Source organism: Meriones unguiculatus, chromosome 21 (assembly GCF_030254825.1).
Source record: "Meriones unguiculatus strain TT.TT164.6M chromosome 21, Bangor_MerUng_6.1, whole genome shotgun sequence".
Taxonomy (NCBI): domain Eukaryota; kingdom Metazoa; phylum Chordata; class Mammalia; order Rodentia; family Muridae; genus Meriones; species Meriones unguiculatus.
In genome coordinates this window covers 56,647,129-56,663,709 of record NC_083368.1, presented here as the reverse complement: position 1 = coordinate 56,663,709, position 16,581 = coordinate 56,647,129, and the positions used below count along the sequence as shown (strand labels likewise).

The window sequence follows — 16,581 nt, the reverse complement described above, 5'->3', positions numbered from 1 at the left end:
TTGTTTTTGCTGTTTGTGTTTGGAGACAAGGTCTCACATATCTGAGGCTGGCCTCAAGCTCGCTGTGTAGCCAGTGATCTGATCTCCTGACCCTCCTGTGTCTCCCCAAGCGCTGGAATCACAAGGCATGCTCCACCACCTTTCGGGGTTTGTGCCGTGCTGGAGCCCAACCCCAGTCTTTGTGGATGCTAGGGCAAGCATCCTACTAGCTCCTCTACATGCTCAGCCCTGAAGTCACAGCTTATCCCTAGCTAGACTTCTCCTGAGGCAGAAGATTTCCAGGCTGACATAGATCTGAAAACCACCAGCTGGTGGGTGAGGCACGTGATGCTTCCAGGAGAGAAAAAGGGAAGAGGAGTTGGGATGGAAGGAGGTAGGGAACAGAGAGCCCTTGGCACTGATTTGTCTGAGGAGGGGAGGTGTGACCCTATCTGGGATCTTGCCTCTCAGCAATGTTTGCTACTTCCTGTTCAGTTGCTACTAATGAGCAAACACTGCAACCAACTCGGAAAGTGCCTAAATGGAAAACATTATCACACGGGGCTTCCTTCTGGGAAACTGAGGAAGCTACGGGTCTATACAAAGCAGCTACTTCGATAACAGAAGTAATGACTTCCACTTTTTTCCTGAACCTCCCTGACCCATTTTGCACACTTCAGACCAGTTCAGCTGCTTGTCTGGTCTCTCTGAGTCTCTTTCTCCTACCCTTCCAATTAACTGTCGTGGCAATAGCCGGAGTGACCTTTTTCTGATGTAAATTGGATCACAGCATCCTCACGTAAAATGCACATAAGGCTCCCCCTCCCCTGCAATTCTAAAATCCTCACAAGGCTCCTCAGGCCCTTCCTGAGGAGTGGCTGGGCCTCTGCCAGCTTCTTACCCAGTGGCCTTCTTGATCCTTCCCTAAACCTACTAAAGCTCCTTCCTCTTCAACCTGCCTGACTCTCAGTACCCTCTTTTTGGCTAGTACCTATTTCTCTACTGGAGCTTCACTCCCTCTAACCTGGTAGGGTTAACTAGGTCCCCAGTAACCCTGTTCCCCTTTTTCCTTTGGGGATAGAGCACCTAATTCTGTGGGGTATTATTGTTTTGGGACAGGTTAGCCTAGGTTGGTTTCAAACTCAAAGGAATCCTCCTGCCCCAGCCTCCTGAGTGCTGGAGTTGGAGGCATGGACTATCATTTCTGACAGAGAACACTTAATTTTGTCTGGGCGTGTGTGTAAAGGAGAAGATGCTTCTTAGCCACCTTTGAAGCTGGGTTGGGCCATGGGACCAGGTTGCAGCCAGTAATTTAGCATGAGATCTATGCAAAAAGGTCTGTTTTGCAAACACACACACACACACACACACACACACACACACACACACACACGAGGCTTGAGTATCTGGAGAGGTTTAGGTGCTGTTGGATCCTCTCCAAGGTTTAGATCCTTGCAGGAGGAAGTATGTCACAAAGGACAGACTTTGAGATTAAAAGTTGTACGCGGCTAGACCTCTTTGTATTTGCATTTGAAAATGTGAGCTCTAAGCTCCTGCTCCTGCTGCCCTGCCTCCCACTGCTATCTATAGCTGCTATCTACATCTCCTAGCCATGATGGCCTCTTATGGTTCTGCAGCTCTAAGTCCAGATAAACCTCAGGTTGTCTTGGCCGTGGCGTTTTATCACAATAGAAAGGTAGTTAGCACAGTGTCCTTTAGTTAGTAAGTTAGCTGCAGACTGCGGTTATGCCTGTACTCTCAGGCAGGAAGATCCTCAATTCTGAGCCAGCCTTGCCAACATAGTGAGACCCTGTTTCGAAAACAGAACAATTCAAAGAAGCCAGGGCCTGTGGCTCATGCCCCATTCCAGCACACAGAGCTATCTCTCAGTCACTTAAGACTGCCGCACCACAAAACCAGTGTTTTCATAATTTAAAACAGTGAAAAACTGTTTCAGTGCTCTATCAGAATTGAGCGCTGGTTCAGAATGTGGCATTGTATGTAAACATTTAACTACAGTTTTCTGTATGCTATAAAGTGACCATCTTTGGTACAAACTGGTAAACCTTTCCCAAGACAATTAGTAACGCACGCTAATTGAGATCACGCTCATGTCTGCTCTTCAGTCTGACAGAAAGGATGTTGAATGATGCTTAGGAGTTCATTTAATCCCACAGCATCAGGTGAGGCTGAGGCTGGTGCTGTCCTTTAGGCTCTCCAGAACTGAAAGCGGGGGGGGGGGGGGGGCTGGTTTGTGAGGCTTCAAGCACTCTGGAGCCGCTCTGAGCACCCTTGGTTTTCAGCTTGCCATCCTCACTATTGCCTCTGCGATGCTCTGGCTGCTTCCTGTTAGGATGCACCCTGGTCCTCTTGGGTTAGATAAAGCTGAGTGGCAGAGCCCGTGCCTAGGAGGCTTGAGGCTCTCCATTCAATCCCTGGTAAGCTAGTGTGTGTGTGTGTGTGGGGGGTGTGTGTGTAGGGGGAGTGTCTTCTTATAGCCCAGAATGGTGGCACAGGTTTTCTCATAACTCCAGCACTTGGGAGGTGGAGGCAGGAGATCAGGAATTCAAGATCATTCTTGGTTACATATGGAGTCTGAAGCTAGCCTGGCTGCATGAGATCCCATCTTAAAACAAAGTCTCCTTTTTCTGACGCTTCATTTTTCTCTCCTGGTGATGTTTAATAATTAGATTTGTTTTTCTTTCTCTGTTTGTAGCTTAAGCTAGTCTGGAACTCATTCTGTAGTCTGGGCTAGCCTCAACTTTGAAACAATCTGCTTACCTCACACTCTCTGTCTCTTTCTCATTTTTGTTTGTTTTCAAGACAAGGTTTCTCTGTATAGCCTTGTCTATCCTGGACTCTCTTTCTAGGCCAGGCTAGCCTCAAACTCACAGAGCCCCGCCTTCCTCTGCCTCCCTGAGCTCTGGGACTGCTGATCTGCACTGCCACATGCAGCCTTGGACCCCTGCCCAGGGCATGACAGGTGAGTCACCACACCTGGCTTCCTGTACTCTTACCACCACGCATCAGTGCTACGGCAGGGGCTTCTTCAGGTGCGGGGAAGACAGGACTCAACCCTGGAGCACCCCGGAGACTATAGGAACAAGTGCAGGCACTCTATGACGCCCAGACAGAGGCCCAGTCAAAGGGAGATGACACTGCACCGCAGGCAGAGCAAGGTTATGTGGCTGCGCCTCTCTAGGACCAGCACGCAGCTTTCATCCTCCAGTGCCTGTTACTCGTTCTCATTGCTGAAGAAGTGTTTCCATTCCTCCCCAACCCTGCTTGCTGTGTTTGGGACTAAGGCAGTGGGCCCGGGCATGTGTGACTGGGTAGCACATCCCTAGCTGTGCAGCTCCTTTTCCAAGGGTCTCCGCGCGGCACCTTCTGGGCTGCACAGAAGGATGGCGTGGGCCAGCCTGCTTTAAATCATGTACCTGTACTGTCTCTGCTGATGCAAGTCGGCAAAGATCTGCGACAGGGCCTCACTCTCCCCCTGGGCCATCAGCTGCATCAGGCTCTCACTGGGCTGGGCGTCTTGGAGCTTCTGCTGCGATGACTGTACGGAGGAAGAGCAAACAGACAGAACAGGAGGCTATGCCTCGGGCTCTCCATCTTCCTAATACCAAGACTCTGAAGCTCTCCCGTCAGGCGGCTGTGCCAGCCTGGGGGGGGAGCACTTCTCTTTGTTGGAATTTGATAAAATGCCCCTCGGTACCATAGAGGTAAGACCCTCGTTGTATTCTTGCCAAGACAGACTTAGTATCATTAACTTGTCAATACGAATTTCAACAGCTGGTGCTACCTGTTTTTATACTTAAATGTACATGTTCAGAGAAGTTAATGTTTAAAAAGACTCCCCTAAGAAAAGTGCTGTATGCAGTTGCTTTGTGGATGTTAGTGCATTTGTGCACCTGTTTATGTGTGTGTGTGTATGTACATTCAGGCGCACACACAAGAACACGGACAGAGGTTACAGGTTAACAGTGTTTCCCCTATCATTTACCATTTGCGTGTGTATGTATGGATTTATGTATGTTGGTTTTTCGAGACAGGGTTTCTCTGTGTAGCCCTGGCTGTCCTGGCACTCTATCTGTAGACCAGGCTGGCCTTGATCTTACAGAGATCCTCCTGCCTCTGCCTCTTGGAGTTCTGGGATAACAGGCATGTGCCACCGCACCCAGCTTCTGCTTTTTATTTTAAGACAGGCCTTCTGCTGAATCTGGCTCTCACAGCCTCTGTAGAGCGGGCTGGTCAGAGAGCTCCAGGGGTCCTCCCCAAGATGGCCTGAGTCACCTGACCAGACCACCTGTCAGGAAATCTGATGCCCCTAAGGACACACTAAGGACGGGAGGGGGTAATTACCCCATTAATAGAACAGTATACTTGTTCTTCCTAGACACAGTTGTGCACAGGGCTTCACCGCTGAGCCACTCATGGCTCTGTATCCCACCTCAGAAAGCACACACCAAAAGCCTAGGCACAAGGCCCAACACTCTGAGCCTTCTCACGGCTTCACTGGAGACTCTATCCCCCAACCCTTTCTTAAGCTGTTTGCCAACATCCCCTAATTCCTTGGACCACAACTCAAAAGGCATGAATGAATGAGATCCTGTCTAGAACAAACAAAACACCCCTGTAGTTTCAAAGCCAGGTACTATAGTGCCTGTAGCCTAAGCACTCGGAGGCTAACAAAGCAGGGCCTGGAACTAGTGGCCAGCCTGGGCTCTACAGCGAGATCCTGCTTCACAACACAACTCTCACAATTGTGTTCACAAGAGCACCGCCGCTAACCAGTTTAACAAAAGGATGTCAATGAACACAGAGCTGGACGCCCCAGGACCCATGTCAAATCAGAGGCAGCTCACGTGTGAAATCCCAGAACTCCGTGGTGACATAGAAACCAGAGACGGGAGAATCCCCACAAAGTCAAGGGCCAGTTAGCTTGGGGTACACAGAGGACACAAGGGACACTGTCCCAAATGAGGCAGAGGATGAGGATCAACTGTCCTCTGACCTCTGCATGTGTGCCATGGCTCGCCACACACACACACACACACACACACACACACACACACACACACACGGGGTGGGGTCCCATGATCCCAGCACTAAGACCACCTGGGGCAGTTTTGCCTACAGGAGACCCCGTCTCACAACAACAAACAACAAATGAAACATCTAAGGTGACTTTATAGAGGTCAGTGGGGCGAGAATAGAGAATGAAAAAACCAAAACAACTCCCTCACGGGCTAGAAAGACAGCTCGGTGGGGAAAGGTGCTTATGAAAGAATCAGGACCCGAGTTCAGATCCCTAGCATCCATGTAAAGAGCCCTGCACAGCCATGCCCACCTCCAGCCCTAGCACTGGGGCGGGGGTGGGATGCAGAGGCAGGAGGATCGCTGGGCCTGGCTGGCCACCAGCCTAGCAAAAATTCCCCCAGCTCCACGTTCATTGAAATGCTCTGTCTCAGAGGAATAAGGCTAAGAGCAATAAATATGTGTGGCGTCTTCCTCCATCCTCTACAGGCCCCTCAGTGCATATGTCCACCTGATACACACACACCCCACACACATGCATGCACCCCAGGAAAATCTCTTGTGGCCTGGCATGATAGAACATGCCAGTTATCTTAGTACCTGGGAACTACAGGAAGGAGGTCCAGAATTTCAAGGCCAGCTTAGGCTACATATTGAGTTTGAGGCCAGCTTGGACTACATGAGACCTATCTCCAAACACCAAACAAACAAAAAGGTAGCAAGATAGAAAACCCTTCTGTCTTGTTCACGGTCACTGAATTGTGGTCATAGCTGATGATTGAGCAACTATGAACATTTACTGAAGCATTCACACTTAGAAAGGCATGTCCTGTGCTTCTGAGTGCTAGCATGTCTGGAATAGAGTGAAAGCTGAGGAAAGCTTCTGGGTGCTCAGCAGCAGCTGCTCAAGGTCAGCCATCTCCAGCTCTGGTCTTGGCTGAAGGCTGGCCGTGGGAATTCCTTACCTCAGACTTTCCGCATGAGCTGCAAAGGCTCTTGGGTACCAGGCAGTGAGTGACAAGGATGCTAGGGTCCTTGGTGGTGATGGACAGACCCTTCTGCAGAATCTGAACCAGGCGGATCCAGAAGTGGAAGACAGTCTCGGGATGGTCGGGGTGGAGCTTGAGGTGGTAGATTTTCTCGGTGACCGTCCTCAGCCGCAGGATGCGTTCGTGGTGGTCACAGATCTGGAGTTCCACAAACTTCAAAGGGAGAATGCTGAAGGCACAGAAAATGATGCCTGGACCACCCCATCACTTTTGATGTGGCTTCTCACAGGTGAGGGCTTTTAGGGGTAGGAAGGAGAGTTCTTGGCCAGCGGTGCTCAGACACTGGGGAAGGCAGATTTCCCTGGGGCATTTAATCAAGATTCAGACTCTCTTGAAGACAACCCCTAAGACCCTGATTGTATAGGTCTGGGCTTTCGACCTGCCTCTCTCACTTGGCCGTGATTCTCAGGCTGGGGGGGGGGGGGGCAGAGGGATGGTGGATCCCTGTGCCACAGATGTAGCTCAAGAGTAAGGTGGCCAGGGACACGCGCTTTGCCATGTCTCTTTGGGAAACACGAAGGGGCAGCCCACCTGCATAGCTCGCTCACTAACCTGGCTTAGACCTAAGGTGAGTCACCTGCGGTGGGCCGTGCTTGCTACAGGTGTAAAGAGCATCATCATGGCGAGCCCTGGCTCAGGTGGCTGGAGGGATGACATGGTTTCCTGGACCTCGGGTACCATCTAGAGACGCTTGAGATGGCCAGACTGTGTAAGGAGGCCTTTGGTGGCTTGAACATCAAATGTCCCCAGAGGATTATTTGTTTGATCACATGGTCCTCGGCTGATGCTGTCTGGGAAGGCTACAGAACCTTTAGAAGGGGGAGCTTTGCTAGAGGGAGCGCATTATTGGGGGAGTACAGCCAGAGCTCACCACTGGCTGTTTCCTGTCTGGTACAAAGCGAGCTGCCAGCTCCCTGCTCTTGCTACCCAGTCAGTCTCCCTTACCTGCAGGATGGACTCTGTGCCCCAGAACTGTAAGCCAGTATAAACCCTTTCTCCCCAAAGCTGTTTTTTTTTTTTTTTCTTTTTTGGCTGGGGCATTTTATCACAGCAACAGAAAGGAAACTGAAACAAGGCCCAGGAATCAAGAAGGGCATCAAGCTACTCTATGCTACAGCCCTAAGCACGACTCGGTGCACTTGCTTTATAGAGCCAGTGACTTGCGATACAAAAATGGAGTCTAGCTAATTGCACACTTCCCAGGACTGAGGAGAACACACCTCTCCTGAGCAGCTCTCCATCTACCAGGTCTCACAGCCTCATTACGCCTCAGCCCAAGGCTCAGAGGTTTCCTGCTCAATCGGCAGAGTGAGGCAAGGAGGCAGGTGTGTTTGGACACAGGCCCCTGGTCCTGCCCACAGAAAGCCTCCCTTCGCACCAGATAGCCTGTCCTTCCAGTGAAAGGCCTGTCTGGCCTCGCCTGGCCTGTGCCTGTTCTATGCACATGTCCTTGTCCGGTGTGTGCTGTGTGTGTGTGTCTTGCCTCACCTAACCTGTGTGTGTTCTATGCATGCGTACTTGTCCGATGTGTGCTTGTCTGTGTGTGTTTGTGTGTGGAAGCCGGGGGCCAATGACACTTTCTTCCTCTATTGCTGTTTTTGCTTTTGTTTTTGAGACAGGGTCTCACTATGTACCCCTGGCTGTCCTGGAACTCACTTTGTAGACCAAGCTGGCCTCAAACACAGAGACCCGCCTGCCTCTGCCTCCTGAGTGCTGGATTTAAAGGCGTATGCCAGCGCGTTTGAAATTTTATTTTAATTTAATATTTGCTGTTATGTGCATGGGGATTCTGTGTGTGTGTGTGTGTGTGTGTGTGTGTGTGTGTATGTATATATGTGTACTCAGTGCCCACAAACCCAGGAAAGAGCATGTGGAGGTGCAGACAGTTGCTAACTGCACCAAGAGGAGCCTGGGATTTTTAACCACTGAACCATCCCTCCAACCCCTGCCATAGTTTTTAAAGGGATGGTGTCCTAAGAAAGAAGGAAAACTTGTGCTTGCAGAGGATCTGGCAATTCATAGCCACATGTAACTCCAGTTCCAGGGATCTGACACCCTCTTCTGACCTACCGAGGCACCGGGCACACACATGATGCACAGATGTACATGTAGGCAAAACATTCACATGCATTAAAAAAAAAAAAAACATTAAAAAGAAAAGAGAATTTTTGACAAAGAGGCCAAAATCATTCAATGGAAAAAAGACAAATGGTGCTGGACCAACTGGATGTCTACATGCAGAGAAAAGCAAATAGATCCATATTTATCACCCTGCACAAAACTAAAGTCCAAGTGGATCAAAGACCTCAACATAAAACCAGATACACTAAACCTGTTAGAAGAAGTGGAGAAGAGCCTAGAACTCATTGGCACAGGAAGCAACTTCCTGAACAGAACACCAAAAACATAGGCTCTAAGAGCAACAATTAATAAATGGGACCTCATGAAACTGAAAGACTTCTATAAAGCAAAAGACACTGTCATCAGAACAAAATGACAGCCTACACACTGGGAAAGGATCTTCACCAACCCTCTATCTGACAGAGGGCTGATATCCAGCATATATAAAGAACTAAAGAAGTTAAAAAGCAATAAATCAAGTAATCCAATTAAAACATGGATTACAGAGCTAAACAGAGAATTCTCTGTAGAGGAATATAGAATGGCAGAGAAACACTTAACAAAATGCTCAATGTCCTTAGTCATCAGGGAGATGCAAATCAAAATGACCCTGAGATTTCACCTTACACCCATCAGAATGGCTAAGATAAAAAACTCAAGTGTCAATACATGTTGGAGAGGCTGAGGAGAAAGGGGAACCCTCCTCCACTGCTGGTGGGAATTGTACCAGTTGTAAACTTGTACACTATTTTGGAAATCAATCTGGCGCTTCCTCAATATCCAGCTATACCACTCCTAGGCACATATCCAAAAGACGCTCAAGTACACAACAAGGACATTTGCTCAACCATGTTTGTAGCAGCATTATTCGTAAGAGCCAGAACCTGGAAACAACCCAGATGTCCCTCAATGGAGGAATGTATATAGAAATTGTGGTACTTTTACACAGTGGAATACTACTCAGCAATCAAAAAGGAGGAAATCATGAAATTTGCAGGCAAATGGTGGGATCTAGAAAAGATCATCCTGAGTGAGGTATCCCAGAAGCAGAAAGACACACACAGTATATACTCACTTATAAGTGGATACTAGACCTATAAGATAGATAAACATACTAAAATCTGTACACCTAAAGAAGCTAAACAAGGAGGAGGATCCTGGGTAAGACGAACAATCTTCACTTAGAAAGACAAATGGGATAGAAGTAGGAGAAAACAGGAAACAGGTCAGGAGCCTACCACAGAGGGCCTCTGAAAGACTACCTAGCAGTGTATCAAAGCAGATGCTGAGACTCATAACCAAACCTTTGACAGAGTGCAGGGAATCATATGAAAGAAGAGGGAGTTAGTAAGACCTGGAGAGGACGGGAGCTCCACAAGGACCAAATATATCTGGGCACAGGGGTCTTTTATGAGACTGTTTCTCCAACCAAGAACCATGCATGGATATAACCTAGAACCCCTGTACAGATGTATCCCATGGCAGCTCAGTATCCAAGTGGGTACCCTAGTAAGGGGAACAAGGACTGTCTCTGACATGAACTCAGTGGCTGGCTCTTTGACCTCCCCCCACCCCATACACACCCTGAGGTAGGAGCAGCCTTACCAGGCCACAGAGGAGGACACTGCAGCCAGTCCTGATGAGACCTGATAAACCAGGATCAGATGGAAGGGGAGGAGGACCTCCTGTATTAGTGGACTTAGAGAGGGGCAGGGAAGAGATGAGGGAGGGAAGGTGGGATTGGGAGGGAGCGAGGGAGGGGGCTACAGCTGGGATACAAATAAACTGTAATTAATATAAAAAGTAAAAATTTATTAAAAAAATAAAAGAGAGAGCTCCCGAGGAAGGAAGTGGGCTAGCAAGTCAGGCAGACAATCACTTAAAATCTCCACCACAGTTTTTTGAGACATTTGTCACTGGATCTGGTTTTCTTCTCTCTGGACTGTCTGGGAAGTGGGTCCCTAGGACCCACCTCTTCCTCCTCTCCTGCCCTAACGCTGGGGTTACGGCAGGCAGCGGACTCTGCCTTCTGCGTGGATGCTGAGGCTCCAAGCTCAGAAGCTCACCAACATCATGCTGCTTCCCACTGAAACGTCTCCCTACCTGTCCGTGCATGGATGTGTTTGGAGAGATATGTGTGAACATGGACGCACCAGTGTGTGGAGGTCAGAGGTTAACCACCCCAAGTGTGCTTTCTTAAGTGTTCTCCACTTGGCTTGTCAGTCACTAAACCAGAGCTCATTATATTGGTCAGGCTAGGCTGAGCCGCCGCAGCCCCACGGGTCCACCATCCTTCTCCCAGTGCTCGCTTACACGTGTGACTATACCGTTCTCTTTTCTTTTTTTTTTTAAACATGGAATAAAGCTCGTGTTTGCATAGCAGGCATGTTGCTGACTGAGCTATCTCCAGTCCCCCACCTGTCCTAGGTTCCTGCAATCCACGGCAGTTAGGAGCTGGGCACAGAGTTTGAATTACATGCTAGTGTAATTACACACAACTAGTGCCCGTGTGTAATTCAAACACTCGGGAGGAAGAGCATGTGGGCCAAGGGCCCAAGGCCACACCTGACTGCACTGTGGTTTCATGGCTACCAGGAGCCATAAGAGAGTTTTTGTTTTAAAACAAAATAAGTCAGAGGTGAGTGGTTCACACCTTTAATTCCGAGTTCAAGCCCAGCCTGGTCTTCAGAGTGAGTTCCTGGACAGCCAACTATGCCTCAAAAAACCAAAAACCAACCAACCAACCAACCAAACAACCAAACAAACAAACAAACAAAACCAACCCTAACAAAACAAAAATCCCCGTTAATGTCACTGCCCCGACTCCTCAGTTTCTCCCCATCTTAAGCTCAGTCCCAGCCGCTCTCCCCTTGCTCTGCCCTTTACTCCTCCCCCGCACTGCTTACCTCTTCAGGATGATACTCGGGGCCGTGGGTGGTTTGTTCCACGTCTGGCTCTGCCCCTTATGCCATTTGACTCTGGCCATAAGGAGGATGTTCGGAAGGGGAAGGCAAGGTACGGAGGAGGTCACCCCAAGGGCCATTGTGTTGGAGGCCTTGTAGATTTCTTTCCAGTTTCTACTCCTTCTGACCTGCAAGGCAGCCCCCAGGCCCAGCCTGAGCATTTGGCTAAAGCAGCAAGAAGTGTTAGCCCAGCCTCTTCCCTCTGCACTGAGTTTCGGTTGTGCTCTGGCTGGCCTGGAGCTCACTGTGTACACCAGGACTAGAGAGCCGCCTGCCTCTGCCTCCCGGGTGCTGGGACTACAGGTGAGCGCCATCATTCGGTGATAGCTGCGTAACTTCTTAGTAGGAGGACGCTACGCTGTGTCGTGGGATGGTCAGCAGTGTCCACAGCAAATTCCCACCCAGAGTCTGACAACTGAAAATGTTTTTAGACATTGCCAAATGTCTCTTGGAAACGAGGGCTTCCCCAGTGCTTTTTGACAAGTGTTTTTTGTTTTGTTTGTTTGGGTGGTTGGTTGGTTGGTTTGGTTTGGTTTGGTTTTCCGAGACATGGTTTCTCTGCGTCCTGCACTCACTCTGGGGACCAGGCTGGCCTGGAACTCACAGAGATCTGCCTGCCTCTGCCTCCCGAGTGCTGGGATTACAGCGCATACCACCACGCCTGGCTTTTTTGACAAGTGTTTTAACCTGTATTGGTTTAAAAGCTCTCGCAGGATTTATGGTTTTTTGTTCTGTGTTTGGGTTTTTTTGTTTTGTTTTGTTTTAATGTTATTTAAGCAAAACAAAACAGTGTCTTACTCTATAGCCCAGCCCTATAGTCTCATTCTCAAGGATATCCTCCTGTCTCAGCCTCCTGGGTGGTGGCATTCCAGGCTCAAGCCACCAATGTGTGTTTCTCTAACAGGACTTAGAGGACCAACTATTAACACAGGAGCAAGAACGAGAAGCCAGGATTCCCTTTGCATCTACTCTGTGTCTATGGAGCCTCCCTTCACAACTTCCTGGCTTTGCTTTAAAAACATCCATCCTGGATGAGCGTACGCCTTTAGTCCCAGCACTCAGGGAGGCAGAGACAGGTGGATTCCAGGCCAGTCTGGTGTACAGAGAAAGTCCGGGAACATCCTAGGCCACACAGAGGAAACCCTGGCTCAAAAAACCAAAACTTACAAACAAAAAAGCACTCATCCTCATGGCCCTTCCATTTATTCTAGGCTCTGTCCGGCCCACAGGGAGCCCAGGAAGGTAAAAGTCGATAAATACACCAGTGCCCACTAGACCCTGCAGTTTGCTTGCTACGTTTAAGTAGATCTGCACAGGTTCCCTGCACAATGGCACCTCCCCACTGTGCAGAGACTGGCCTCTAAGCCCAGGTTCTCTGGTCCCTACGTCCTGTTCTCTGCCCAGCAATACATCTGCTCCTAGTCATCAAAGGCCATCTCCTCTCAGGTGACAGGCCCGACTGGAAATGACATGAACTGGAGAGTCCAATGCCCCACTCAGCAAAGAATGCCTGACCTCTCTCAACAGGCCTGCCTACGCTTACGGGAGAAACGCTAGTCAGCCTCATGTCTCAGGCCCCCTAGCTTTCCTGCCTCAGTTTACCTCCACTGCAGTTCTAGGGGCAACTCTTCAGCCACATCTTGGGAACAGGTTTAGAAGAACCCGGGGGTGCTGTTATGGGCCACCCAAGAGTACCTGGATAAAGTTGCTTTCAAACACCACGGAGTTAGGAAACAGGTTGAACTCTGGAGAATGAACCATCTGGCAGAGCAGTCCTTCTTCCACGCCCAGGCCCACTCCAGGGTTCGGCTCCCCATCCACAGGCAAGAGGCCCCTGAATTTTTCCCAGGCGATCAAGGAAGGGAAGGTTGGATAAGATCTTTTAACTTTTACTGTCTTCTTCGATTTCCTCCAAGACTTTCTAGGTGGATCTGATGTCATCATGTCTGCGCATGCTCAGGGGCCCTCCGCACAGTTGTCCTGGGATCTGTCTCTTCCCTTCTGGTCATGGGCAGCTGGCCAAGGCCTGGGGGGCAGCCAGTCAGCTCACAATGATGAATGGATGACATCATGAAAAACCATAGCAGGCCTGCAGGAAAGGGAAGTGAGGAGGGCCTCCCATTTCCTCCCGAGCCAATGCTGCCCATCCCAAGGCCTTCCGGAACAGTCACAGAGCTTGCAGGGAAGGCCTAGCATGGGCTGTTAGGAAGCCCCGTTACTGCCCGGAAGAAAAGCCCTTTGTGTCTGTCAATCCTCTCTATCTTGTCTGTCTCTCTCTCACATGCGTATGTGTGTGTGTGTGTGTGTGTGTGTGTGTGTTTTACTGGAGATTGAACCCAGGGCCCCACACACGCTGTTTTGTGTACCCCAGTCTACACAGCGCTTGAACTTACTGCCTCAGCCTCCTAAATTCCTGAGATCACAGGCCTGTACATGTGGTTCGAGCTCCCCTTTTTACGATTGACTGACTGATGATTGACTGATTGACTGGTGTTGGGGGGCAAGAGTGCCACAGCACATGTGAAAATCAGAGGACAGGCTATGGGATCAAGGCTCTCCTTCCGCCACACAGGCTCTGCGCCTCACGCTCAGGTCCTCAGGCTTGTGGTAGGCACATGGCTTTATCTGCTGAGACAGCTCACGGCCGGGCCATCTTTCGGGCCTCCCCACTTACTCTCTTAGTGCTAACAAGCAGCTCGAGGGGCTGCTGTCTCCTCAAAACTAATTTCCAGAACCGCACATGCTATGATCTCGCCCTGCCCCCAGGCCCTGGTTTAGCATGACATCAGCCTCTCGCACTCCGGCTGAACATGACACAAACCTCCCACACCCTGGCTTAGCATGATGTGAGCCCCCACCCCTGAGCCCTGGCTTACGTGCAAGAACCATTTCTGCTTCTAGGTGAGCCGCTGGCGCCTGTGCTCTGCCTGGCCGGTCGCGGCTGCAGGAGTTTTCTCCCTTAGGAGGTTAAAACTGAAGGAGCAGGAGAAGGAATTAGTTTCCTACCACAAGGCCAGCTGTGGGAGGGCACCAGCTGGGAGGGACAGCGCCTCATCTCAGTGATTCTGTATTTCCCCGAGAGACAGAGGAAGAAAAAAAAAATCAAAAATTTGGGCGCGGTGCGGGTCAAAGGACTAAGGAGGCTGAGCACCGTTCATAGTCAGCTTAAGGAGACAGAGCAGTCTAACTTGGACAGCGTTCTAGGATTTGACCATTGAGGTCAAATGCAGTAATTTTAGAAAAATGGTTTAGCAGCCAGAGCAACAAAGGACGGGCTGGATATTCCTGTGTCACCACAGAGGCAGAGGCTGGGCGCTGTGGAGTTCCCAGTCTGGTTCCCTCTCCCATGGCCACAAGGCTACACCTGCCCAACCACCGGTTACAACTCCCAGGGTAGCAGCGGAAAGCACAACTCCCATCAGGTAGGATTCTCTAAGGATGGCGTGACAGCCCACCCCTGTGGCCTGCGCGCCCCTGGAAACTGAAAGCGTGGTTCAAGGCTGTCTCGTCTTCCCAGGAAGCACTTAGCCACCCATAGCTGGCAGGTTTAGATAAGGGCCGGGCAGAGTTAACCACCGAGACGTCCCGAATCAACTGGAAAGTTGACTTCGCTCTTTTCCATCTCGTCCACCTGCATGGTGCTCCTCAGCCTTCAGTGCAAGGAGGCCTTAACTCCTGGTCTAGAAAGCTAATTGTGACCACGCTTTTGGCTCTAAACAAGATGCTGAACAATTGTATAAATGGTGTTTCGAGGTGTCCATCTTTTCCTCCTCTGTACCCACTAGCCTTCCAACTCTGGTGCTCTGAGTCATTTTAATAACTATGTAATAGATACTTACATAGCCCAATATTTCTCCACTTCTTTCTGTTCCTCACAATTTGTGAAAAGGAAGAAAAGAGAGACCAAAGAAATAACCTCGATATTAAAAAACAAAAAACTTTTCTTGCAGAAGTTGAGATGACCAAGCGGTGACGGGCCCAGCTTGAGAGGTGTGCCATGAGAGAGCCCCCCCCCCCCCGACACTGTTAACAGCATTCTGCTGTTCGCCCAGACAGGAGCCTGGCATAGCTGTAGCTGAGAGGTTTCACTCACCAGCTGATGGAAACTGATGCAGACATTAGGCGGAGCTCGGGGAAGATGGAGGAGGGGGCTGGAGAGGTCAAGGACAGCACAAGAAAACCTACAGCATCAACTTACCAGGCCCACAGGGGCCACAGAGACTGAACACCCTAACAGAGAGCCCGCTTGGGACAGACCTGGGCCTCGGCACGTATGTAACAATGGTGCAGCTTTGTGTCATGTGGGCCTAACAGTGTCTGTTACTCTCTCTGACTCTGTGGGGCTCCTTTCCCATAATGGGCTGCTTCGTCTGGCCACAGTGGGAGAAGATGCACCTAGTCATACTACAACGTGACCTCCCAAGGTGGGTTGATACCCGTGAGAGTCCTCCCTTTTCCTGAGCCTTTTCTGAGGAGAAAGGGAGGACAGAGGATGGTGGGGAGGGGAGGGAAGAGGGAAGGACTGGGAGGAGGGGAGGGAGGGGAAACTTTGGTCTGGTGTAAAATAAATAAATTAAAAAATTCTTTGCTGGGCAATGGTAGCACACGCCTTTAATCTTAACACTTGGGAGGCAGAGGCAGGTGGATCAGTGTGAGTCTGAAGCCAGCCTGGTCTACAGAGTGAGTTCCGGGAGAGCCAGGAGTACATAGAGAAACCTGTCTTGAAAAATAAAACAACAAAATTTCTTCTAGACATGTTAGTAGACTCCTCTGATGTCCATTTTTGTAGTTTGACATTATCTTGAGCATAGGCCATCTGGAATGAAGAGTACGTTTACTGGCTTCCCTTGCAGCTAGGTAAGGCCATGTGACTCGTCTAGGGAAAGACATAGTGTGAGACCCCCAATTAAAATTGAAGTCCCATTTGAGACCCCACTACAGCCTGACACAGGGTCTGGGCTTATGACAAGACAAGCATCAGTTTTTTGTTAGAAAAAAAAAAAAAAGGAGCAGGCCTATGTTCCCATTTCTCAGACTAGATCAGCATTTACTGGAAAGACCACAGAAAATGGGCAGCCAATCAGAGGCCACCTGACCCCCTGCTGGACCCTCTGCTGGACCCTCTGCTGGGCTGTCTGGCAGGAAAAATAAGGTTGCTTAACTGTCAGGTTAGAAACTAATGATTGCTGACGGGCTCAAAAGTTGACCGCATTTTAAATGCTCCAATCCTACCAAAGATGACCTAACCCACCCTGAAATCCCCCGAGTACCTAGAAAAGACACTGTGAACTCAGTTCAGGCTTCTTTGTGAGTGGACTCCAGTGCACACTCCTTGCTGTCTGCATTCTTTGGGGTGCTTTACCGAGCTCCGGACCCTAACAATAGCTCAAGTGAGATTCCTGAGAGGAGTCATTGCAGGGACATCCTCG

General features: G+C 49.8%; 1 protein-coding gene across 4 annotated transcripts in view; it reads right to left on the bottom strand.

The window, feature by feature from the left end:
- Positions 1–16,575, bottom strand: part of Garin1b (golgi associated RAB2 interactor 1B) — a 29,549-nt gene extending 12,974 nt beyond the window's left edge. For 3 of the 4 annotated variants that reach the window (XM_060373845.1, XM_060373844.1, XM_021661873.2), the window contains exons 1-5: positions 14,029–16,575; positions 12,848–13,241; positions 11,096–11,280; positions 5,985–6,237; positions 3,417–3,538 (exon numbers count right to left, since the gene is read on the bottom strand). In XM_060373845.1, coding sequence (XP_060229828.1) covers positions 3,417–3,538; positions 5,985–6,237; positions 11,096–11,280; positions 12,848–13,096 — 809 coding nt within the window. In that variant the 5' untranslated portion in view covers positions 13,097–13,241; positions 14,029–16,575. The remainder of the gene's footprint in view (positions 1–3,416; positions 3,539–5,984; positions 6,238–11,095; positions 11,281–12,847; positions 13,242–14,028) is intronic. The other variant, XM_060373846.1, reaches the window with a different exon arrangement.
- Positions 16,576–16,581: the final 6 nt, after the last annotated feature.